This window comes from Astyanax mexicanus, chromosome 3 (genome assembly GCF_023375975.1).
Source record: "Astyanax mexicanus isolate ESR-SI-001 chromosome 3, AstMex3_surface, whole genome shotgun sequence".
Lineage (NCBI taxonomy): Eukaryota > Metazoa > Chordata > Actinopteri > Characiformes > Acestrorhamphidae > Astyanax > Astyanax mexicanus.
The window spans coordinates 41,665,831-41,692,246 of record NC_064410.1 but is presented as its reverse complement, the minus strand read 5'-3'; the positions used below and the strand labels follow the sequence as shown (position 1 = coordinate 41,692,246).

The 26,416-nt window shown below is 38.0% G+C and overlaps 1 protein-coding gene across 10 annotated transcripts in view; it reads left to right on the top strand.

The window, feature by feature from the left end:
• The window catches only part of adgrb2 (adhesion G protein-coupled receptor B2), a 522,385-nt gene that overhangs the window by 270,054 nt on the left and 225,915 nt on the right, over positions 1–26,416 (top strand). For all 10 annotated transcript variants that reach the window (XM_049475339.1, XM_022683130.2, XM_049475336.1 and 7 more), the window contains exons 5-7: positions 19,179–19,343; positions 22,188–22,352; positions 24,556–24,657. In XM_049475339.1, coding sequence (XP_049331296.1) covers positions 19,179–19,343; positions 22,188–22,352; positions 24,556–24,657 — 432 coding nt within the window. The remainder of the gene's footprint in view (positions 1–19,178; positions 19,344–22,187; positions 22,353–24,555; positions 24,658–26,416) is intronic.

The window sequence follows — 26,416 nt, the reverse complement described above, 5'->3', positions numbered from 1 at the left end:
TTCTGCCTTGTTCTCCATTTCTACCCCTCTCGTATCTCTCTATCTTCTATATGCATCACCAAAAAATAGTTGCATCCAGAAGGAATAAACAGACAGAAATGAAACTCGGTGGGGAGCCCTGCAATTTTATATAATTCCAGATCATGTTTGGCCTTTATTACTATCACTCTGACAGCCCAACATAATGTTATAGAGTGGCTGTTAAAGAGGGCTATTTCAGCAGGACAATGCTCACCCACATACTGCTGCCAATTTCCAAGGACAATTATCCAACCCACTCATTAGGACTCCCTCTATCACATGTAATGCCCCAACACCAAGAGGGTGAGGACTAGCACATGCCTCCTCCGATACATGTGAAGTCAACCACCGCCTCTTTTTGAACTGCTGCTGATGCAGCATTGCACTCGGAGGAAAGCGCAGCGACACGGTTTTCGATACAACAGCTCACGGATGCCTTGTGCTGAGCGACATCACCCTTTGGAGTGATGTGGGAAGAGAGTGCTATCTACACACCCAGAGAGAGCAAGGCCAGCTGTGCTCTCTCGGGGCTCCGGCAGCTAATGAAAGCAAGCTACATGAACGGGATTCGAAACAGCGATCTCCCGATCATAGTACAGTATATTCAAGCTTATTTGAGTGTATTATTCCAGGACACCACTTGGAACCTCTACAACCTTGTTCTGAGATGTCAAGGAGTTGGTTATATCCTTCTGGGTGCAATCATTTGTGCAACTATATATTTTTTATTTTTTATGATGAGTGTACCTATCTATCTGTTTATCTCAGTCTGGATCATTTGTCATCTCTCCCTCTCTCTCTCTCTCTATCTCTATCACGCACATCCATGTATCCTCATTGCTTATCTCTCTCCCGCCAACTTTCCCTCTCTCATACCCTCATAAATTTACATTTTATCTTCCCAGATCCATTTCTGACTGGGAGCATGCAGAAGTGTGTGTGTGTGTGTGTGTGTTTGTGCCCTCTGGGCTGTGTCATGTGCTTCCTTCTGCCTGGCTGGATGTTGCTTTGAGGGTTGTTGCACCGCAGTGGTCTGGCAAGGACCTCCACACTCCCACCTTCAGCAGCAGCAGCAGCATCTCATGATTCACTCTCTGCTGTCGCACCACACTCCACAACCATCTGTGTGTGCGTGGACGGGATCAGATGATAGTAGAACAGCCTTGAAGTCACAGCGAGTCTTCAGCTTGCTGTATATAGCCTGCCACCAACACAAGGGCAGAATCCACACACTGCATGTTCTTCTGTTCTTCTCCCAGAGCATCCCTGCTCGTGCTTCCAAAGATACACAGTGATTTCACCCTGTTGTCAAAGAATTCTGTTTGAAACAACATTAAAAAGAGGCCATATCATGGTTTACAATACAAATTAGATTTAAGTACAACAATATATTCTCATATAAGAGATAAGAGATCACTTAAAAACGATGTGTTTCTTTGATTTTACAAAATTTAAAACCTCTAGAATATAAGCAAGAGGAAGATGGATGATTACAAGCCATCAAACCAAGCTGAACTGCTTAGATCTTTGCACCAGGAGTTAAGGCATAAAGTTATCCAAAAGCAGTGTGTAAGACTGGTGGAGGAGAACATGCCAATGTTCATAAAAACTGTGTTTAAAACCAACTGGTTTATTTTATCAAATATTGATTTTTGAACACCTAAAACTTGTTTTTATTGCATTATTTGAGGTATGAAAGCTCTGCATCTTTTTTGTTATTTCAGTCATTTCTCATTTTCTGCAAATAAATGCTTTAAATGACAATATTTTTATTTGGACATTTAAGAGAAATGTTGTCTGTAGTTTGTAGAATAAAACAACAATGTTCATTTCCCTCAAACATCTACCTATAAATAGCAAAATCAGAGAAACTGATTCAGAAACTAAAGTGGTCTCTTATTTTTATTTTTTTTCAGAGCTGTATTATATACAGTAGATGTATTACACACAAAGTGATGATAAGATATAATGTGAGGGGTGTTCTTACTTTTTATGAGATACTACATAAATCAACAACAAGTACCCAATCAGAGTGAAGTTAATCAGTTTACTAGTTAACCATCTGGTGTATACAACCTTCTGATGAGCTACGATGATAGTCCAATAACTACAAAACCACACAATTAACCAGAAACAGGATATGGCCTCTTTGAACCCATCATGCATATGCTAAATGATCATATTCAGATATCCATGTCATGATGATAAAGATGCATTTCATGAACGTTTCTAACATTTCCCCATGCCATGTTTCAGCAGGTTACAGACGATTGCATCCCAGCTCTACATGCTCTCTCTCTCTCTCTCTCTCTCTCTCTCTCTCTCTCTCTATCATAGTCCATGCATTCTCCTATATCTCCTATATCTTCTGTACATTTCTCTTGCTGCCTTCATGTCATGTCAGACAAAACATATTCGCTATAATTATGTATTTATGAGATGGGCAGTCATGAATGCCACCATTCAATTTTTCAATCGAGTTTTGAAGCCTCTAAAAAACAAACAAATACAAACAAATAAAAGCAAGAGGTGACCGCTGATAATTGTGTTGTAAACTGGCTGAGTTTTAATTATGCATCATAATTGCATGGACGTTGCAACCTAAAATAGGAGCTTGTTTGTGATGGGTTTTTTACTGAACACAAACATCGCTCACCCAGTGCACAACCTCTGATATTCGTTTTGCAGTAATCCCACTCAAAAAAGTGATATTTTTAATTGAAATTTTAATGTTACAGTATTTTCAACTTCTGAAGAACTGAAAGGGACATGAGGGCAGCATTAGCTTCACTCCACATCCCACTTACCAGCATTTTCAGCAAGAAGGTGAGGCTTTCTAAAGAAGGTGAAGCTTCCAGTGTGTTCGGTGGTCCCTAGCTCCTCCTGTTGGCTCTTGAGGAACCCTTTGGCCCTGCCTCCTAGCACCCTGTCTCACCCACACTGGTGGATTTGTTGGTGTTTACAGTGCATGGGCTGTGGGAGGAGTGGTCTCCGTGGAGCCTCTGTTCGGTCACGTGTGGGCGTGGCTCACGGACGAGGAGTAGGAGCTGTGTGGCCCATCAGCACGGAGGCCAGGGCTGCGGAGGGCCCGAGGTGCAGACCAAGCTCTGCAATATAGCTGTCTGCCCTGGTTAGTACCATTCTCCATTTCTCCATTTCTCCATAACTCCTAGAGCAGAGGTGTCAGGCTTCAGACCTCGAAGGACACAGCGGTCTACAGCAGAGTTTAGTATTCTGACTCACGTAACTCACCTGACTGAACTCAGAAGCTAATTACAGGCTCTTTCCCGGGGTGAGCGTCTAAGCATTAGAGGAGGGAAGACACTAATCAGTGACCTCTGCGATCCTGTGGGCCACCCGCCCTCTGAGTTTGACACCCCTGCTCTGAGGGCAGTAACATAACCCACGTAAGTACACGAGCACAGCTGCTTTGAGCTATACAAAAAATAATAAATAAATAAAATAGATAGAAAAGTCTTTATTTTTATTACACATTGTTAGGAGTGGTTTCATAACAGTGGAAGCTATGGCAAAGCTGCAGAATACAACCTACGATATACTAGTACTTGCAGTAAGAGGATAATACTATGCAATATATTGTGCACAAGCATAACCTACACACAATTTCAACATCAGGAAAGTGCCCTTTACTCCAAAAATAAGCACACACATAAATAAATAATATGGCAAATGAGGCACATCTGAAATATGTAGTCAATTACAATAATTACAATAATGTAATGAGATTTTTCAAGTTATAATTTTAGTCACTTACAGTGGCGAGAAAAAGTATTTGTTCCCCTACAGCTTTTTTTGTTTTTGCTTTTTTTTCATACTGATATTGAAAGCAGGCTAGAGGTCCTGGGGGGACACAGGAGGTCCAAAACAGAGCAAGAGGAAAGGGCAAAGGAATAGTCAAAAAAACAAAGCAGGGTCAACACCAAGAGAAGCTAATAAACAAAGGGCTAGGCTAAAGAAAAATAAAAATAAAACGGCAACAAAAGAATACAAAGTACAAAAGAAACGCCGAGTAGTAGAGCTATGAAAATAGGTTCAATAATCAACAAAGGGAAAACAGAAAATGACAATTGGAACCGCCTAAGGGATCCGGAGAGTAGAGCACAGGTGCATACTGGGAAATGTAGTCTTTAGAGCGAGAGCTTGAGTCCACGACAGGCAGACAGTTAGTGACAGGACTGACAAAAAAAAAAAAAAAAAAAAACACTTTTTAAATATCCAAACCAATCTAACCCTAGTATTTAAAAAAAGTATTTGCCCCCTAAACCTAATAATTTGATTGTGCCACCCTTGGAGGCAATAACTGTATAACTAACAATGACTCTTTTACATCTATTTGAAGGAATTGTGGCCCATTTTTCTTTACAGAATTGTTTTAAATGTAGTCAAACTGGAGGATTTTTGAGCATAAACCGCCTATTTAAGGTCATGCCACAGCATCTAATTCAGACTCTAAAACCTTCATTTATTTATTTTATTTATTTTTTTATTTTTTTTAAACCATTCAAAGGTGGACTTATTTGTGTGCTTAGGATCATTGTCCTGCTGCAGAACCCAAGTACGCATGAGCTTGAGGTCACAAACAGAACATTCTCTCTCAGAATTGTTTGGTTAATAGCAAAATTCCTGGTTCCATCTATTATTACATCTCCAGTTCTCCAGGCCCTCAAGCAGCAAATCAGCCCCAGACCATCATACTACCACCACCGTGTTTTACGTTCAGTATAATGTCCTTTTTCTGAAAATAATAAAAACAGAGTTAGTTTTACGCCAGATATGTGTAATATTACATTTACAGTAAATGTGCAAATTGTAGTGTTCTTTGATTCGACAAGCATAACTTGTAAATTTTAAATTAAACGCTTTAGCTTGACTTAAAATCAAAAGTATTGTTTATTTACTCTAAAAAGTGATTCAATAGCCCCACATCCCTCCTTCTTTTTACTCAAATACTTTTTCACACCTCTGTATTTATGTATATTTTGTCACCAGTTTCGTAATGTTAAGTAATATCAGCAAGCAGTTGTATCTACTAAAAAATTCAGATGATTAAATGTGTAATATTACATTTACAAAATATGTGCCAATTGTTATATTATTTCATTCAAAATGATAGAATTTCATTATCTTAAATTAAACGCAATAGCTTGTCGTAATATCAAAAGTATTGTTTATTGTTGTTTATTGTTTATTTAATAGCCACACATCCCAACTTTTGTCATCCTTTTCCGGGTGTAATAGTGCACAGAAGTCACAGTTGAGAGATGAAGAATAAAGAAAGGTAAAAAAGAGGTTTATGAGTCACTTGTTTCACATATGTACATGTGGCAGAGACAAGGAACGTGATGATAATGAAGGGGAGCCAGGTGGGGGGGACAAACAAGACTACAGTTGCTATAGCAATACCCCTAAACCAATACAGTTCCCACATTACCATGCAAGTGCAGCGGCTTATGCTGGTTTACATTTGAACTCGGGCGTTGTTGCCTTAGTTTTTAAAAAACAAAATTGAAACTGGAACCTCACCAAGCCCAAGTTAAGAATCCAAGATATCTACACTCTGCATCAACAGTAGTAAGAGTAAATGTATTATACAGCTTAATATCACTTTTATCTAATTCTATATTTTGTGTTATTAAATAAAGCATTATCCACACAATATTATCCATTGTTTATCTGTGGACTGGGTTCCACTGTGTTTGAATGTGCAAAATACTGTATAATACATTATTTTCAACTGGTATCACTATCAGTAAATAGTAGTAGCCCGGGACAATTCTAACAATGATAATCTGAGACATAAAAAGTGGGACATGTATGTTACTCCCAAATCTCACTACACAGTTATCTTAATGTTTAACTAGAACACCATCAACGTAGGTGTGTCATCACTCCTAAATATGACATCTGTAACAACTAGAAGGTTTTTACGAAACTAATACCACAAACGTTGTATTTTCTATGCCAGTTACTTCTGTAATACAACCTTTTAGTATGAATACATGAACCATTATACCCCAAAAAAAAACTCTACACATTTCTCTCAAGTGTAAACATGTTTCTTGTTGTTGTGGCTTTTGAAATAACCACAGATCTGCTTCATAAACCGTCTAATTTACAGACCAGCCTCTTGAAATCTGAGGTTTTTAAAGAGCCGCAGCAACGAAACTCCTAAAGAGCTTATACCGCAGGACCTTGAGCTGGCAGTGTGTTATTACAGTATGTACATTTGAGTACTTGCGTGGGCTGTGCTTCTGACCTAAATCTCTCTTTTCCCGCACTGTCTCTGCCTTTCTCACTTCATTCTCACAGCCTGTGTGTTTTGTCATTATCCCTGTGTTTTATTCATGGTCAGATGTTCTCTCTGGTCTGCCACTCTTACATCTCTGTCTTCTGGAAAAACTCCGCTGTTTTCTGCTCACACTCTTCTGTCCTGCGACACAGCGGTGACCTTTCCACAGTCTCTTTCTGTTAATCTGTTCTGTCTTCCTTTCTCTACCAATCTCTCTTTCTCTCGCTTTCTCTTTCTGTGGTGGATTTCTCTTTTCCAAATCTCACATTCAGTTTTCTCTCTTCGTTTTACGCATTCTGACACTTACTGCTTGAGTGTATCCCACCCAGCACCCACAAAACAAATCATTGGAGTTGGATTAACTGTTTTTGCAAATTTGCAAGGAGCATGAAGCAACTCTCCTGCTGTTGCTTTACCTTTACTGCTTTGCTGCAATAAAAAAAAAAAAAAACAGTTTGGTAGAGATCACACTACATTTTCATTAATTATTACCAAAATTGAACAGCTAAAATGCACAAAAATAAGGTGAGGGTCACTTAACATTTCTTAGTACTTTAAGTAAAATGTACAACTTTCCAAGTATTTGTGTAATGGGTTTGTCCCTCACTCACCATCATGGTGTAGTCTTGCCCACCAAGGCTACCTTTTCTTGGAAATTAAGCTTTATTTTATATATTGGGTGACTGCCTGGCCACAGTGTTGTAGACCATAAGAACAAGTTACTGTTTCCTTTACTTTAAACTTGCTAAGAACTGGGCGATTAAGTGAATCTGTGTTTGATTAATTTGCCCATATAGTTGGAATATTATCTCAGTTAGTAATCTTTTTTCAGCATCTGACATTCCTTGGTACATTGTACAAAACATAAATTTTATTTTTATATGTTTTTGACATCAATTATTTGTCTAAATTGTATGTCCATCAACCTTCATTTAGCATCAGTGTGTAATCTTAATCACAAGGACTACCTTTCCTTGGGTATTTAGTTAACTATTGTGTACACTGCTTGACTGCCCGGCCTAGCCGCAGTGTTTTAGGCTGTAAGAACAAGTTACCATTTTCTTAACTGACATGTAGTACAAATATTAGCTCAATAATTAATAGAAAAACCTTAACTTTATGAAAGAGTTAATGTTAAAATTTGTTTAAATTGAGAGTTGTTTTTTTATAATACACACTAAGAAAAGTAAGTACAGATTTGTACTTAAAAGGGTACAAAGCTTGTTGCTGGGGCTGGTAGTGAGGTACAAAAAAGTACCTTTCAGTAAAAGTCCTTTTTTGTACCCATGGTTTTTGTGCCAGTAAAGATTATAAAAATTATAAACATTATGATCAACTAAATATGGCTTAAAAACGTGATGATCCAAAATGGTCTGGCTTTCAAATAAAAAATGTGCAATTAAAATATATATATTGTTTATTAGTACAGTGATACAGAATACAGAATGTACCTTTTGGCTGGATAAATGGTACAAATTTGTACTTATTGCTGTTAGAAATGACTTTGTACTTCAGAGGGAACAAATTTGACCCTGTAAAGACCAATATTGTACCTTTGAGAGGACAATTATGAAGAGTGTACCTTCGAGTACAAAAAAGTACTCATATCGTACCTCTGTTTTTTAGAGTGTAGATGGAATAATAGTTACGTTTTAACTCCTGAACAGCATTAAAAAATCTACTTCTAAAGTAATGTCACTTTAATTCTGCCCTAGTGTATCCTACGCTCACACATACACGCTCAAAATCAGGTGAGTTTATTCTAAAAGGCAGAATTTGCTGTGCATCCGTGGCTCAGACAAACGGAAGTGACTTATTTAAATAAGTCCACAGATGTGTGTGCACCTGCTCGGGTTTTGTTGGCTTTCCGGTATCACGTCTCCACCGCTTTACTGAGCAGGATGCGAATCCCAGATTAGTTATTACCTCACCGAGATGAGCAATAAATCATTTGACTGTTACATTTCAATTTGGTTTCAATTTGAACCAGTCCCCCTCTCGCTGAAAACCTCTATTAAGCTGCCAACTCAAGGGTTAGGGGTGACGGCCTATCACTATGATTGCCTTTGATTCGAGGAGGCACAAATGAACAGTCCGGCCAATCTGCGCGAGTGCCGTTTGACAGACAGTGATTACAGCCTGCCAGCGAGCAGATCTTTTACCTCTCCTCTCCAGAGTTTCTCCACTGTAACACCATCGCACCTTCCTCATATTCAAATCCCACCCCGCCGTCAGCCTGCGCCCACCGCCGCTGACATGCAATTCGCTCACAGCAATTAAAGCCGGGCAGGGTTAGGTCACACTAATAGACACTTCTGCTACTCACTGAAGCATGGTGGGCCATGAGAATCTCTTTAGACATGTTGAATTACACCGGTATCATTGTTATTTTAACCTCACGCTCCAACAGTTCTACCTTCGATATTCTGTGGGGGCCATTAGCAGTTTGGTCCTCAGTATCTATCCCAAAGACCTGACTTAAATTGAAGCAGGTGTGTTTGTATGCATGTACGGTGCCTATTAAAATATTCAACCCATTGGACATTTTCTCATTCTATTGGCAAAATAAATTGGAATTTGCAATACAAAAAAAGCTTTATTTAATAGATACACCTTTGGCCTCAATGAAGTAAAGAAGTGTAATTATGACCAGAAATACTAATTAACCAATGACTGAACCTTCTAGATGCACATGTGTATTTTACATTCACTTAATATACATAAGATTCACTGCATTAAGGTCATTTTTCTTTGCAGTAATTGTGACAGTTGTTAACAGTTAGTCAGTAAAAAAAAAAAAGTAGGGTTAGTAAATTTGAATGCAATCACAACATTGTATATGTTAATTTAATTGGCATTACATCTGTTTTTGCATTGGATTTAAAGAGTTAAAAAAATGTGTGTGTGTGTGTGTGGGGGGGATCAGTACACAGTTTTATAGGCACTGTACTAGAGCATCTCAAAGAATTACAGTATCATTAAAAAGTTATCTTATTTCAGTAAATCGGTTTAAAATATGAAACTAATATATTATTTACGTAGCTATATTACACACATAGTGATCTATTATAAGTGTTTCTTTATTTATTATGACTTACAGCCAATAAAAACCCAACAATCAGTATCTCGGAAAATTAGAATATTATATAACACCAATTGGTACTTTTGGCAGTGTGGGCAGTGTGCCAAGTCCTGCTGGAAAATAAAATCCTCATCTCCATAAAATTTGTCAGCAGAGGGAAGCATGAAGTGCTGTAAGATTATTTTTTTTTTTAGGAAAGTGAGCTGAGCTGAATTTTTGGAATTTTGCGTTTAATTTGGAAATCAAGGGACCAGAGTCTGAAGGAAGAGTAGAGAGGAACACAGTTCAAGCTGCTTGAGGTCTAGTGTGAGATTTAAGTTTCCTCAATCAGTAATGGTTTGGAGAAACATGTCATCTGCTGGTGTTGGAAATGGCCACACTGGTTGGAGCTGACAGAAATGCTACAGTAACTACCCTGCACAACTGTGGTAAATATGCCTTAAGGAAGATGGGCACCAGCAGAAGACCACATTAGGTTCTATTTTACAGTTTAATTACTAATAAGCAAAAGAAAAACCTGAAAAAAACCCATAAACATGACGATAAGTTTTGTTTCTTTCCAGTCATGGATCTTAATCTAACCGAGCACCTTTGAAATATGGTACAGCAGAAGATTTGCAGCATGAAAGTGTGTCTAAAAAAATAAACAGAGATTGAAGTGTGTCTCCATCATGTCTCAAAGGAATAATTCTAACATCTTGTGGAATCCATGCCACAAAGAATTGAGGCTCTTTCAAAGTGAAAAGAGGCCATAACCAGTATGATTATATTGTACCTAATAAACTGCTTGAGGGTGTATATTTGTCAATACTGTCTTTTATACTCAAGGCAGGGGCTTTGAAACAGCTTCAAAAGCACAACATCATGTATAGGATTTAGCTGTCAGCAGACAGAATAACTTCAATGGGCTAAGCTTAGTTGAAACAATTGTTTTTGCAACTGTGTAAAGCCACTTGTTTGTTGTCCTAATCTTTATAATATGCTTTTTTATTCCTTGTCTATGTTTAGAAGAAGTAAGTGTGCGTAGTGCAGAAGTGAAATTGAATGTATTTTGCTTTAAACAAAGCTGCCAGTTTGCTCAGAATATATAGCAAACAGCCTTGATACAGTTAGTCTACGTGGTTGAAGCCTTGGGTTCCAGAGTCTTTTATGTGTTTGAACAGTTTGAACAAGGGGGAACTTCGGGTGCTGTTAACTTGCAGTTTCTGAGATTGGTAACTCTGATGAACTTATGAACTTACTCTGTGCAACAGAGCTAACTCTTGGTCTTCAACAAGTCCTCAACAAGTCTTAGACAATAAAGGAAAGAGAGACTCAAGGACAGATTTTAGTGGAAGCTTCTCTTCTCAGAGTTTTCCTGTGTTTTTATTAATAGATAAGCTGAGGCTTTCAAAGTTTAAGTTTAATTTAAGGTGTAGTTTGAATGAGGAATAATCATAAATCACTGGATTAAAACAAATTACAGAGATCAAAAATTAACTTTGTTAGTTTGACACGTCTACACATACTGTAACTGATCTGCTTTAGCTTTGGTTTGTTTCGTTTTTATAGAAAAAACAACAAAAATCAATGACTAATTCTGGTTATGAACAAAGGCATGGATCAATAGGAACAGACACATTTGAAATGGTGATATTACAAATTTGACAATCACATAGGCTGTGTGGTGTTGTGTGTTTTTGTCAGTAGGTATGTGGAGAGGAAAGTGCATCTCTGGGCAGGGGTCTGTGAGGAAATGTGCTTTCTCCTGCTTTTTCCTGCTCATTTCTGAGCATAGGACACCCCTGGATATTGAGTTTCAAATGCAAGGGTCCTTTGAAATGGTGAACACCAGCACAGCCCTTGTGGTATATGGAGATGGATAGTGGACTTCAATAGCTTATATATGCTCTCACTCTTGCTCTCTCTTTCTCTCTCTCTCTCTCTCTCTCAGTTGGGTCCTCAGCAAGCAGGCAATGATCTTTTTAATCAATAATTGAAATCTAATTTTAAAGTCTAAAACAGAATTAAAGTTTATTGAGCTGTATCTGATATATTCATTTAGTTGTCTTTATTTACAGTTTTTCCCAAATGTTTAAACGCATTTCTATAAAACTTGGCTCAATTTCCTAAAACTCTAAACACAAACTGCAAATTATTAACTGCTTTGTTAAAACTCTACAAATCTCCAGCAAAACTGATTCCTTCCACCAAAACAACACACACAGCTATTTTATGCTCATCTCTTACGGAGCATCAAATAAACACTGACAAGATAAATTCAGAGCACTGTTATCAGAAGTATTTGGTTGTGTTTTTGACTTCATGAGGCCGCTGTACAAATTCAAATGCATACAAGTCCATGGAAATATGTTGGCTTTCTGTTGTTTTTATTTATTTGGTGTGGTGTAGGACCCCCCCATTTACAGTACTACACAAATGGAAGCTATATTTACTGTATGCAATATGTTGCAAAACTGTAATTTTCACCTATTTTCACAATGAGAAACATGATAAGGAAAATTCACATACAAAGAGGAAACAAAAATATATTTATTGCAAAATGCAAAGAAACAGATCACTGTTCATCAGACCCCTGATCTCGGTCAGACCAGAGGACCTCATCTACATCAGCTGCAATATTCTCCCTCGCCAAACAGCGGGGGAAAAATGGCTTGCATGGCAAATCCATCTTTGGCAATCATCTGCGTGGATGTTATCACATGCCTCCCCCATTACATGAAGTAGAGCCACACGCTCGTGGGGTCTGCGTTTGTACTCTTTCCACCTCCATGCAGAAAAGAATTCCTCTATTGGATTTAGAAATGGGGAATATGGTGGAAGGTGCAGCACAACAAACTGTGGATTTAGAGAACCAATCATTGACCAGAGCTGCCCAGTGGAAATTACATTATCCCAGATGACAACATAGTAGTAGGACTGTATCAGTCACGTGAGGCCTCTTTTATATTCTGACAAGTGATTGAAACGTTCTGCTAATTAAGTTTATATAGCTGCAACTTGTGTGAGACTATTTGGTAATTAGAGTTTTGTATTTGGAGGTCAGTGATTCTTAGGTGAGCAAGGTGTTCTAAATGATGAAATTTGTGTTTAGCGATTTGCAAAGCTGTGATTTAGAATGATATTTGAGTGAGAACATATAAAATTGTGTTTAGAGTTTAGCAGTTTGGAGTCACAATGTTGACACATGAGCTTCATGTTTTTGGATTTGTGTGCATAGTTCCACATTTTTTGTGTAAACATTTGGGAAAAACTGCAATATGTACTGTCCAATAAAAAATCAAGTATCTCATTTTTTTATTTGTAGATTTCTACATAATTCGAACACACAAACTTTCACAAACTTGATGTCTTGACCAGTAGAATTCTCTTTCTAGGTGTAATCTATCTCCTGTAAATTTCTGTTTTAGAGATACAGCTCTGGAAACAAATAAGAGACCACTTAAAATTGGTTTCTTTGATTTTGCCAAATTGAAAATCTTTTTGCACCGGGAGTGGCATAAAACTATAAAAAAGCAGTGTGTAAGACTGGTGGAGGAGGACATTCCAAGATGCATGAAACTGTGATTGAAAAACAGGGTTATTCCACCAAATATTGATTTCTGAACTTTGAAATTTTTATGAATATGAACTTGTTTTTTTCTTTGCATTATTTGAGGTTTGAAGGGTCAGCATCTTTTTTTTTTGTTATTTTAGTAGATCTCTTTCTGTCTTCTCTATTTTTGTCTCAGTCTCTTTTTATACTCTCTGTCCTCTCTTTTTCTCACTTTTTGTTGTTCTCACGGTTTCTCTTACTTTCTGCTTCCTACTGCCTTTCTTCTCACTTGTCTATTCATTTTCTTCTCTTTTGCTCTTGCTTTCTTACTTTTTTATTTCTATCTCTCTCATTTTGTCTCTTCTCCTCTCATTATCTTTATCTTACACTCTCTCTCTTTCTTTTCTCTGTCTGTCTCTGTCTTTCTCTCTTTCTCTCTCTCCCTCTGTTATCTCTAGTATTTCCCCCTTTCCTCTGTCTCTCTCTGACTGACTTTGTCTTTCTCTGTATCTCTCTCTTTCTCTGTCCTCTGCCTCTGTTGTCTGACGTTCTGTCTGTCTCCCGTTATTCTCTCTCTCTCTCTCTCTCTCTCTCTCTCTCTCTCTCTCTCTCTCTCTCTCTCTCTCCGGTGGCTTCAGGCGCTCAGCTGTGTGTGCTTTGCTTCAGTTGAAGAGGCGACGCAGGGCGCTTTTCCACAGCTGCCGTCTCTCCTGGCAACCGAGATGTGCAGATGTCCTTTTTGGTTGGTGCTTGTTTCAGTGAGTGATGATGAGAGCGGCAGTCGGAGCTCTGATGAAGGTGCGGTGGACGGACAGGCCGCATTTCTCAGTACTGATTGAGTTTATGGGTCTGGGAAGATTGTTGTTATTTATCACACTCTCTGGCCTGTGACAGGCCTGCTTAACCCCAGCCGCAGATGACTGCTGCATATGCAATAAGCCCCAATCACGTGCTGCACGCAGCACATAGGTCAACCTGTCAGAGTCTACATGCCGGATCATCCACGCTGGATTGATCGAATCCTATCATGTTGGGTCTTTAATCTGCGGACCTACAGTCATATTGGAATATTATTAACACCTTCTTAACACAGCACTCACTATTCATATTTTCAGCTCCACTGAGCATATAGGAACACTTTGTACTTCTATAATTACTGGATTTATGTATATAATTAGTTTCTCTGCATACTTTATTAGCCTCCTTTCTCCCTGTTCTTCAGTGGTCAGAACAGAGCAGCTATTATTTTATATTATTTGCTGGGTCATTCTCAGTGCTGTAGTTACACTGACATGGTCGTGCATGTCTCTTAGTGTAAGCTCTTCTGGTATGAGTGGATAAGATGCAGCAGTGCTGCTGGAGGTTTTGAACACTGTCCTTTAAATTAGACCCTCCTTGAAGATGTAAATTCAGGCTGGAAAATTCTGGTTGATGGACAATTCCCAGTCCAGCAGTGAAACTAAGGTGTTTTTTTTTTAGCAGCACATTAAGGTCTGATCCTAGTACGGTATTTTTTGCACTATAAAGCACACCTAAAATCATTTAATTTTCCCCAAAATCCTCGGTGTGCCTTAAAATCCAGTGCTCTTTATGTACGAATTTTACCAGTCAGGTTGTAAAGAGCAGTAAAGTCACTCCGCTAAAGTACAGTGTTATAAAGGAGTTTCCGTGAAGTTTCTCTTAAGCACCTAGGCTGGAGCAGTATAAGCTAAGCACTAGCTCTTTCACCGTTCAGAGATTAGTATATCTGAGTGAAGCCTGTGCGTTAAAACAAGCTACTTGGACTGAACCACTAGCTAATATCGCCTTACCGGCTTACAGGAACACTTAGGGTTCCTCAGCGTAGAGCTGTTGGGCAGCATTTATGTCAACTAATGCTGCTGCACCCAGCCTTAGTCGAAATCTGGAAATCTAGGCTTACTGCAAATAAACTGAATTGCTTTACTTACCCACATGAACAGGGGAAATCTGTGTAGATGAACAACCAACGCTTGTTTGACTTAGAATTACAGTTTTGTTTACTTATCTTAGCTTTATTTTACTTAGTTACCTTGCCCACCACCATTACCAGCGCTCAACATAGAGACATGCTGAATTAGAAGGAAAATATGGCGACGCCCCTGTTCCTTACTAGTGTAGCATAATGCCTTTTATTCCAGTGTGTCTTATGTATGAAAATAGACCTGCAAATAGACCAGAAAATAGACGTTCATTGATAGTGCACCTTATAATATGGTTTCACCTTATAGTGGTGCAAAAAATATGATACTACAAAGTGAAACTGAAAAAGATGACCATACTATTCTGAGATACATCTATATATATACATATCTATATATATCCCTAAAATACAGAGTTAATTTAATGTTAATGCATTCCATCAGTCATACCCATATCAGTTTAAACACAGTATATACAGTACATGAATAAATCTTCAAAAAAGAAGTGCATGGGAAGTGTCATATTTAAGTCAATCGAGATTTGACACACTTTCTGTAAGAACACACATTGTGTAAACAGCATTAGAGCAATGAGGTTATCACTACATTGACTTTACACTCTAGACTTTAAAATAATGTGCAGTGATCTGGGGGATGACGTTGAAGGATGCTGTAGGTTTGCACAGAGGATTTGCTTCAGTGAGTGCAGTGATGAAGCTAATTCCACAGAGAAGTGTGGAATTATCTGCTATACACACATGAGATTCACACATGTAGTGAATTCCAAAATACAGTATACAATATTGTGATTCATATGCTTGTGCAGCATTATAATACAATTATAAAAGAGTCATGCTGTAATCAATTTTAACCGCTAATGAATTACTGTTATACTTATATGTTAAATTTGTATTATAGCTTCTATTAATGTATGATGTGTTATTATGTGCCGTTGTACACTTCAAGTAAAGTGACAGATGTCCATCATGGGAATATTAATTAAGTATTAGTTTAATATGTCACATTATAATTACAAAAAAAAAAAAAAACATTCACAATGTCTAATAAACATGGCTGCATACACAATGTGTTATACATTTCAGATGTTCTTATATGTTTATAATACTTTGTAGTTATACGTGTGCATATATTATAGAGTCTAATAGACATGCCAGTCATATGAACTTCTCATGAGCTTCTGTCATGAGCCATCAATTTATCTTGATATTTTTCGACGTCCTCTGACGATTGTTGTTTTACTCTATTTTATATGTTAAACCCAATATTAGGGCTGCAGCTATCGATTATTTTAGTAATTGGGCACTCTACTGAAAAATCGATTTGATTAATCGAGTAATCGGATAAAACATATTTGTTGCTTAAAGAGTAATTACAAATACACAAAAGAAAACATTTCACTCAATAATGAATGTCCAATTGATTTCCTTTTTTAGATAAGTTATATTTTTAAATTCACAACATACATTTCCAAACTGCAAACACAGATATAAATAAAGAAAGAAATAATAATTATTCAATAAATAGTACTTTATTAAATTAAGTTAAATCATTTTCAACAAGGATTTCCTGTAAGTATCAAAACTATAGGGAATGAATCAATAAAAAAGGCATAAACATTTGCATTATGCAAATTACAGCGCGCTGAGTTTTTTAATTAAATAAACGATTACTCGTGGCACAGAAAATTACTCGATCCATTTTTTAATTTGATTTTTTTTATTTGAATTACTCGAGTAATCGTTTCACCCCTACCCAATATATGTGGAGTTCTTTCACTGAAAACATTATAAAAAAGAAAACATAAATTAATCTGCTGAAGTATAAGAACCTGTAAGACAGTCGTGCATAGAGGCTGTTGGACTGAGCTGCCAGTATTTAATATGAATATACAGTATTTTTTCATTAGGAAACATATACAATAAGATGGCAATAGCTTTCTGGAATTGTATGTGTTCAGGTGAATGCTTTTATCCACAGTGGATGCACCCTAAAGCAGCTATAATCAGTAGTTCTAATTGGTTTCTCGGTACTTTTAAGGATTAACAATATTAAATCAGCATTACAGCTTCATATTGTGGTGGAAAACAAAGATTAGTGACAGAACAAACACGAAAATCTGAGTCTGGATCAAATGAGTAGCAATGATTTAATTGGAGAAAAGACAGAATACATTACAAAGCATGCGTTCAAGTCTCTCCCCCCGTACAGCCAACATCTTAGAGTATTTGTACCTTTTTAGGTCCCCTCAGGACATTGCCTTATATGGTAAAAAGTCCACGTCTCTCTGTACATCACCTGGCCAGTCTTGACCAGTCCGGTCCGGTGCATTCCTACAGCCTGGGGCGAGGGTGAAGCTTACACTTTAGTGACACGTAGCTCCCAGAACCTTCCAGTGCACTGGTCAGTAACTTGTGCCACGTATGTTTTATGGTTGATGCCCGAGGGATGTGATTGTGTGGTCACCTGTCCTGCACGCCCATGTGAGCCACGTACGCACATTCTAATCTCTACAGCTAGTCATGTATCTCCAGTCACAACTACATTAATGATTAAGAAATAATTTACCCTCCTTATTGATTATGAATCACCTAAATAAATACATTTCCTCACAATATACTGATGTTTATATGATGAAATAGACACAGATACAGATGTTCTCCAGATAGCATCACTAGACTGAAATGCACTGTTGAAATGTGCTGTTGGCTACCTTTAATCAATGTATATAGTTTGACATCGATTTACAGTTATTTCCACTCGACAGCCGTACAGTGAAAATACGAAGAGGTACTGTAAACTGGGGCAATAAGACATTCCTCACAAACCTGTTCTCCGTCTCCCTCTCAAGAGGTTTAAAAGCTTTATCTAGGCTGGATGGATTCCTCAGCCTTTTATTAAACAGTGCTGTGCAATGTTATGCAAATACGCCAGGTTGGTTTCATGGAAGAAGAAAAAGAAACTCAAAGAAAGACTTTTTTTTTTTCTTCCAGACAATCCGGCGAGAACTCATAATATATTCCTGTTATCAAAGTCAGAAGAAGACTCTCATTAATTTCGCGATTGATGTTATCAACGTTCTATTTTCTGTTTAATTGCTGTCAGATAGAATACTGCTTTACCAATTAATTTGCTTCCGAGCCTTATCCTTTAAAATACACTCGCATTTCATACATTTCTCTCTTGATAACAGATTAAAATGATATTAATACCACCTTTCTTCTTGATGATGCTAATAGCACAGGTCTTTTTTTGTGTCTGCTTCTGCTGTTTATCTTAATAAACTAATTGATAGTGATAAGAGTTTAAAAGCAACCTAGACATGTATAGCTTCTTGGATTTTTCTTGTATTTATGGACATAAAATTAGAGCAACATCACACTATTTTGGCTTTGTATTCAGGAGAGGTGAAACACGGAACTGCTAATTGGTTAGGAGTAGGAGTATGAACCAAATACTCTACATTAATTCATTAATATAAAAGGTGTTATAGTTCCCTTAAGCCAAAGCAATGCACACAATAGCACTGTGCATGGTGACCATATACTTACTGTATCTACAGCTGCTCCAGAGGCTTCTATTCTTTTGACAATCTTTTGGCTGTGCTTTTTTTGTGATATGGATATGCAGTATTTCTTTGGCAATATTTTATTTGGAGCTGTTGGATATAGAAATTTAATTTTGGATATAGTTGCTAATTGGATACAGAAGCCTAAACCGATGACTCTTATTCTGGGATTCCAAATGTTCTGGAAAATCTGGAAAACCTGGAATTCTTGAATTTTGGAGACTTTTAGTTTTGTTTTAGTCATAAAACTCCTGATAAATGGTAAAATTGCTAAGGAGGTAATGAAATGTAAATGAGACTTTTTAAATATATTGCTTTCAGTATTTTAGATACTAATATAAAATTAATTCTAAAATTAATTAATAAACTGTTTTCTTTTTAATTATATATATATATATATATATATATATATATATATATATATATATATATATATACATACCCATCCTTTGTATAGGTATGAATGCATTCATATACAAGAATTGCATTTATATACTGTACATAAATGTTCTGTTTTAGTGAAAAATGAACTGAATTTTAGTTCATTGTATACAGAAACAAGACTGATTCTTTCTGTATCAGTATCTACTTAGCCGTCAGTTTGTCTTTATATCTGTGTTATATCTATACATCGCTCTGTTGCTTTCTGTACAGTTTAAATTGCTTATCTCTATTTCTCTTTCTCTCTCTTTCTCTTTGTGTAGTGGAGGGTCAGTGGTTGGACTGGTCTCCGTGGTCTAGGTGTTCTGTATCCTGTGGTGTGGGATCTCAGCAGAGGCAGCGGCGCTGCAGCGTTTCTGTGCACGGCTGGGCCGAGTGCAAGGGTCCACATGCAGAAACACGGGACTGCACTAACCCGTCCTGCGGAGGTATAATCCAAAAATAGAAAATAGGCTTAAAATAGATTTTCATTTCACTGTAGTCTAGTGAGTGTTACCTCAGGGGAAAGCTTGCAAAAGCTCACATCTGTGTAAGCTTTAATGTGTTACCTTGTGATCGAGGTTGAACTGTGGCCAGTGTGCTCATGACAAGGTGATGTAAATTATCCAGTTTTTGTCATTTTTCGCACTATAAGGCGCACTTAAAATACTTACATTTTCTTAAAAAAAACGTCAGTGCGATTTATAATCCAGTGCACCTTATGTATGAATTTTACCAGTCAGGTTGTAAGGAGCAGTAAAGCCACTCTGCTGAAGTGTCGCATTATACAGCATTAGCTACTATCTCCTTTGTTGATCAGAGGTGAGTATTATCAGCCTGTAGCCTACAACTAACCCTGGCTAGCACTGCTGGAACAGCATTAGCATTAGCATTAGCCACTAAATGAGATAAGCGCGAGCTCTTTTGCCATTCAGAGGCAAGTATGTCAGACTGTAGCCTGTGTATTTACCATGTTAAAACAAATTATGTGGGATGAACTGCATGCTGACATCACCCTGGCTTACCGGATGACTTAGGGTTTCTCAGTGTAGTGCTGTCGAGTGACATTAGCTAATAACCAGAGCTAGCGCTAGCAGTTAGCTGTTGGTGATAATGTTGCTGCACCCAGTTTTAGTAGAAATCTGGAAATCTAAGCTTACTGTAAATACTGCTAAACTCTTGTTTAGCTGTTTAGATTAACATCCAGTGCTCATTTGGCTTTAAATAAAAAAAGTGTCTGGCTAGAATTGTTTGTGAGGACAGGTGTCTCTGGCAGGGACTCTAGGGGACTTTTATGTTGCAAACCAAGCCTCAAAACAGCGGCAAACAAAAGGATTGGAGAGTAGCTTAAAAGGTTGGAGGTGGGCGGTGACGTTCGTGCCAGGAGTCCAATGGGGACAATTGTGTGGTAGATATTTGAGGTGGGCAGCTGGAGCTTGGTGCTTCTGTTTTCAGAGAGAGAGAGAGAGAGAGAGAGACAGAGAGAGAGAGAGAGAGAGGGAGAGAGAGAAAGGGACTGGTACTAGCCAGCCACATGGAGCATTCACCCAACTGATCTCTCTGTGGGGTTTTTAAGCTGGTGCCCAGACAGTGAGTAAGTAGAGTCAGGTGGCTCACACTGCACTCTAGCTTAGTCGGCTCCGCCCCTTTATCATGCAGTGTTTGAGTACTGTCCAGAATAGGGGTGCTGAACAGCGGGAACATGCCATCAGGACCCTGGACAGCGCAGCAGTCTTGGAAAGGCATGTGTGTGCCTCCCCACCTAAACCCCTTTGTTTGAGCAACATGTGACTGATGGAACTGATGCTTAACATGGTTAAGATTAAGTCCAGGCCTAGGTTTAAATACATACAAAAATTAAGAGACCACTTCAGTTTCTGAATCAGTTTCTCTGATTTTGCTATTTATAGGTTTATGTTTGAGTAAAATGAACATCGTTGTCTTATTCTATAAACTACGGTCAACATTTCTCCCAAATTCCAAATAAAAATATTGTCATTTAGAGCCTTTATCTGCAGAAAATGAGAAATGTCTGAAATAACAAAAAAGCTGCAGAGTTTTCCGACCTCAAATAATGCAAAGAAAACAAGTTCATATTTATAAACTTTAGAATTTAGAGTTTAGAAATGAAAATTTGGTGGGATAATCCTGTTTTTTTAATCACAGTCTACAGGCATCTTGGCATGTTCTCCTGCACCAGTCTTACACACTGCTTTTGGACTGCTTTTTATGCCACTCCTGGTTCAAAAATTCAAGCAGTTCAGCTTGGTTTGATGGCTTGTGATTATCTATCTTCCTCTTAATTATATTCCAGAGGTTTTCAATTTGGTAAAATCAAAGAAACTCATAATTTTTAAGTGGTCTCTTTTTTTCAGAGCTGTATGTCTTACTCACTGTATAAAGTAGATTTAAAGTATGCAATTACAGAAAGACATCTGGGTGTACAGTACGAACATACACATACAGACATCTACACATACACACAGGCACTGCTGAAACATATTTATTTCTCCCTAATATCAACAACAACTTGTTCAATATAAATGGTAGCCCATGTAAAATGCAGCACATTACCAATAACTGTTGGGTTTACGTGATTTACACACAATTCAGCCCTAAAACTAAAGTATTTCTAAAGACTTGCACTTATACTTTTCATGCCATTACTGGTGAACCCTACAATATGTCCTTGTGTAATATAAAATGTAAAATATAATGTAATATATAAAACAACTAAGAAAAATGTATTTTTTTTTTTATTATTTCATTTAGAAATTTGGTCACGGTTGCAGGTGCAACATGTTAAATCACAGCCAGTATGTGATGATAATTACTGTGTATGCTCTGCTGTTCAAAGTTAATTTGTGGTTGTGCTAGAAAGTGTGAGTCTAATTACCCCTGTTTGATAAAAGGCCAATATTGCTAATTGGAGTAATTCCACATTTCATAAATATAAAGTCTTTACTATTATGGCAGAATATTAAAAAAAATGTGTGATGAATGATGTGAAGATGAAAAAAATAAATAAATAAATAAATTAAGTTGAGTTAAGCAGATAAAGAACTAGTGTAAAATTGGTATAATCGCCTCTGAACTATAACCCTGAAGTATCCTCAAAAATTATTTTGCTCTTCTATATGTTGCATATATTCATCTATACAAAGCATTTGATTGCATTTTATTGTTAGTCTGATTGTTAGTCTATTGTTAGGCAGATTTTAATGAGTTGAGGGCACAAAGCTAAACCTGTGATAACCTGCTGACCCTTATGCTCCTCTCTCTGCTTCTTCTAGGTGGGGGAAACTGGGGGGCGTGGAATCAATGGAGCCTGTGCTCTAAAACATGTGACTCGGGCTGGCAGCGTCGCTTCAGAATGTGTGAGAGCACAGGAACCCAAGATTACCCCTGTGACGGGGACGGGGAGGAGGTCCGCGCCTGCAACGACAAGAAGTGCCCAGGTAGGTTTGTTTTTTTGTTTTTTGTTTTTTTTTATGGACATGGGCCTTTTTGCAATAAATCAGTCTGAAGTTAACTTATGTTGTAGTTTAGTGGAAGTTAATTATAGATACATATTTGTATTTGTAAGATATTAATTATTATATACAAAATTTGAAATACCTGCATGGTATAAACCTGTACAGCATATAATAAGATGATTAAAAGGTTCTTGGTGTGATTCCTTTTGGTTTCTGAAGAAACATTTAAGAGATGTTTCTATTGTTTCTATTGTTAAGAGTTTCTATTGGTCCGTTCATCAAGGAATTTTGGCACAGTGTAAGGGACAGTTTGTCTGTTATTTTGTTATGTAGTAAATTAAAAATCGACAAAAATGGAGATACATTTTTTCATAGGACAGCAACGATGTATAGTTGCATAATTACATTTACTTTAAGATCAGTATAGTAGTAATAACTCTCGACAGGTTACTCTTCCTCTACAGGTTAATGCTTAGTCACATGTTGCTCAGGCATTCCCTGCATGGATGGTGGCCATCTCTCTCTCTCTCTCTCTCTCTCTCTCTCTCTCTCATTCTCTCTTTCTTTTTTCTTTTACAAAGCTGCTTTTATAATGCCTTTCTTTTGTCGTTCCTCTCTCTTCTCTCTCCGCTGTCTCTGGGCATCTGTCTTTTTTCTGCCATCTTTCTGTCTACCCCAGGCATCTCTTTTTTCCTGTTTTTACTCTGTCTTTCTCCTCAATTCGCTCAGTGGGCCTCCTTTCTTTCTTTTGCCTGTCTGTTGATGTACCTGTAGGCCTCTCTCCTGTGCGCTCTCTTTCTCTCTCTCGTTCTCTCTCTTCCCGCTTGACAGTCACTCTCCTTTTCCCCCCCTCTTCCTCTTTCCCTCTCTCTTTCAGCAAAGGCAGATCCTCCTTGGCTCGGGCGAATTGTTCAAAGCGCCGCTGCGTGCGATTTGTCAGCATGTCAGGGAGTGCAGCAAACAGCAGATTTTAATAAGCGCGTCTTTGACTGTAGCTTTGGGAGGCTATAGATTAAATAAATGTCAGACATTGCCGCGGAGCTTATATCAGGCACAAGGCTTTGATAGCACTGTGCCGAGATCCTGAAGACAAAGATCTGCCCAATAACTTTGTCGGGAAGCATATATTTAGATGAAAAAAGGAGAGGTTCTCGTGGATGTCTTTCTCCTTTCTCGTCCTAGCCCTCTCTCTTCACAGACGGCAGTCAGGCAGGGAGGAATGCAGTGTGATGTGGTGACTACAGGCAGTCTGCATTGTGCTTGAATGAAATACAGTATAGAAAGTAGAGAAGGCCCCTTGCTGTTGTGTATAATGTATTGTGGATGTATTTTCCTGTATAGGTTTTTTTATTAGTTTGTTTTTATGGACCAACCACTGACTATAGAAAAGCATGGACACTGTGGTTCTTTTTCCCTTCATTCTTTGTAGAAATGAAGCCAGAAATGTCAGCCATGATGTCAAATTGGCAACCAGAGTCTAGGAAGCACAAATCAGATGTCTGTTTGTTGGGCCTTCCCTCTCCTCTACACCAAAAGCAAAGCAAATTGTTGAATTCTTAAAGCAAAATGTCAATAAATAAACAGAAAACTCCAAATTTTAGTGGCAACTAATCCAAGTGCTAATACTACCAAGTCCAGCACGTCTGAACAATGCTAATGCTAGCTTGCTAGCTAACAACTAATTAGATCCCATTAGCCATTTTACATGGAAATCAGACTTACAGAAGAAATAAAGATGTATAGAGTGTCTGATATCACAGTCAACAGTACAACACCACAGGATCACTAGTAGTAGATTAGTAATAATATGATCACCCAGCTTGTCAGCTCGACTACAACTCAGCTACTCCATGTAATCCAGGCAGACCATTTGTTTGTAGGTGTAACCATGTCTTTTTTGATACATTATGATGATAATATTTTAAAACAATTCTTGGGGAAAATGATACAATGTGCCAATATTAGCACAAGGAAACCTAATTGTTGGAATTTGTTGGGTCGTTTTAAGAATGGGTAGAGCTACTCTACTCATTGCACTGCAATTAGCCAGAAAAGGCACTAGACCTGTGGTTGCTTCACTTTTGAGAGACTTCATACTGCCCATGCTTTTCTACAGTCCCTGGGACCAACCCAAACAAGTCACACACTCCTGCTCTCTTACACCGGTGTGTATTTCTCTGTGCAGCACCTCATGAAATCTGCAGGGACGAGTACCAGGTCTCCATGACATGGAAGAGAGCTTCAGCTGGAGAGACTGTCTACAACAAGTGTCCATCAAACGCCACTGGTGAGCCACCCACCCGCACGTGCTAAGCACCTCTCCATTAACTACCAGTGCACTCGTTCCCTCTAATTCTGTCTTTGTCTAAGCGATAATCAGACTATTCCCTGTTACAGTATCCTCATTAGACAGAAAAAGAAAGTCGAATGGATTAAAGTCTCACTAAAGATGTTATCAGAGTTAATTAAGCAATATGCCATGTAGTGGTGCACTTTGATTTGACGTTGTGCTTAGATAGGCTTCTGGATACGCGGCTCGCATCATAAGAGGCTGCGGAAGTAAACCGTCAGTGCCTGGGCAGAGGCAGCTTTTTTTTTATATAAGGATGTCTGTACACAATGATCAAGCATAACATTTTGACATAGTTTTTAAACACCTCAGTGTCTCTGGTTTTGACCATTAAAGAACAGGATAATTAAGAGACACGTGGACTCCAATCTGTAATTCTGTATCTTCAAAGTGTCCTGGTAATTCGGTGCTTAGTGGTGCCTCCACAGCACATTTGTCTCCAAGCTCTTGCCTCTTGGGTTCAAGTCCCTGTCTGGGTGGAGTTTCCATTTTCCCCCTGTATCTGCTCAGGTTTCCTTCGGTGACGCTGGTCCCTCCCACTCTAAATCACCCCACAAAATTTGGATACTCACTCTGTCTTGGTTCAGCTTCTCAGTGCCTGATGCAGTCCTCCAGATGGACAGTCATTTCCGGTTAAGGGTATGCTATGCACGACTGGCTGACGCTTCTTGTTGCTGAGTTACATTTATGTATATTTTACATTAATGAAATTTAGCTGACGCTCTTATCCAGAGCCACTTACACAGTTATTCTCATTAAAGAGGTGGGCCAGTGTAGAGTTAGGAGTCTTGCCCAAGCAGCATCCAGTCACCCAGACAGGGAATTGAACTCCAGTGTCCCACACAATGTGGTAGCTCACTGGCAAGTAGTGGTGTTGTCCACTGCACCCCATCTACCAAGTGTGATTGCTGAGTGCTGAGTATAAATGATTTTGTGTAAAACTTGATTGTAAAGCATTTTTGCATTTCTAAAAATGCACTAAATAAGTATAACTTAACCCCTTAACAGGCCAGGATTTTTGTCAATTGTCTGTCTGATATTACACCACTAAATCTTAAGGATTTCTATTCAAGCATCTCATAAAAAGCTTTCATGTTTGACAGGATAAATTACTGAAAAGCATAATTGTAATTGTAATAGAAAATGTAAAAAATATATACATTTAAGTAAATTTGCTAATGTCAAAATATAATGAAATAAAAATCATAAAATTGCCTTTTCCTGAACTTCATTTTAAAATCAATATTTCCCTGAATACAAATCAAACAGTTCTCAGTTACTCCAAACCTTTCATTTTATTATTGTTGTCTAGTTTTTACTTCTTTTTTTTTTTTGTAAACATGTAGAATTTGGGTTAATTCCTTTTACTGATCTGGAATTATTGTGTAAATAAGTAACAGTATTTTACTACAGAAAAAAAGGGTTTGTATCACCCGCACCTGTAGACCATATACGGGTGAAGGCATGTTAAGGGGTTAATTCATTAATACATGATCAGAGGATCCCAAAAAAAAAAAAAACAAGGAAAATGCTTGAACAATCCAGTAGGCGGTCATAATGTTATGCTTGACCACTATATTACTCAGTCCCTGGTGTGACCACTCTGTTTGAAAACAGCACATATATAAAAAAAAGCAAAAGTTCACACGAAAGACCCAGAGGATAAATGAGCTAATGACAGGAACCGCCCGCGCTG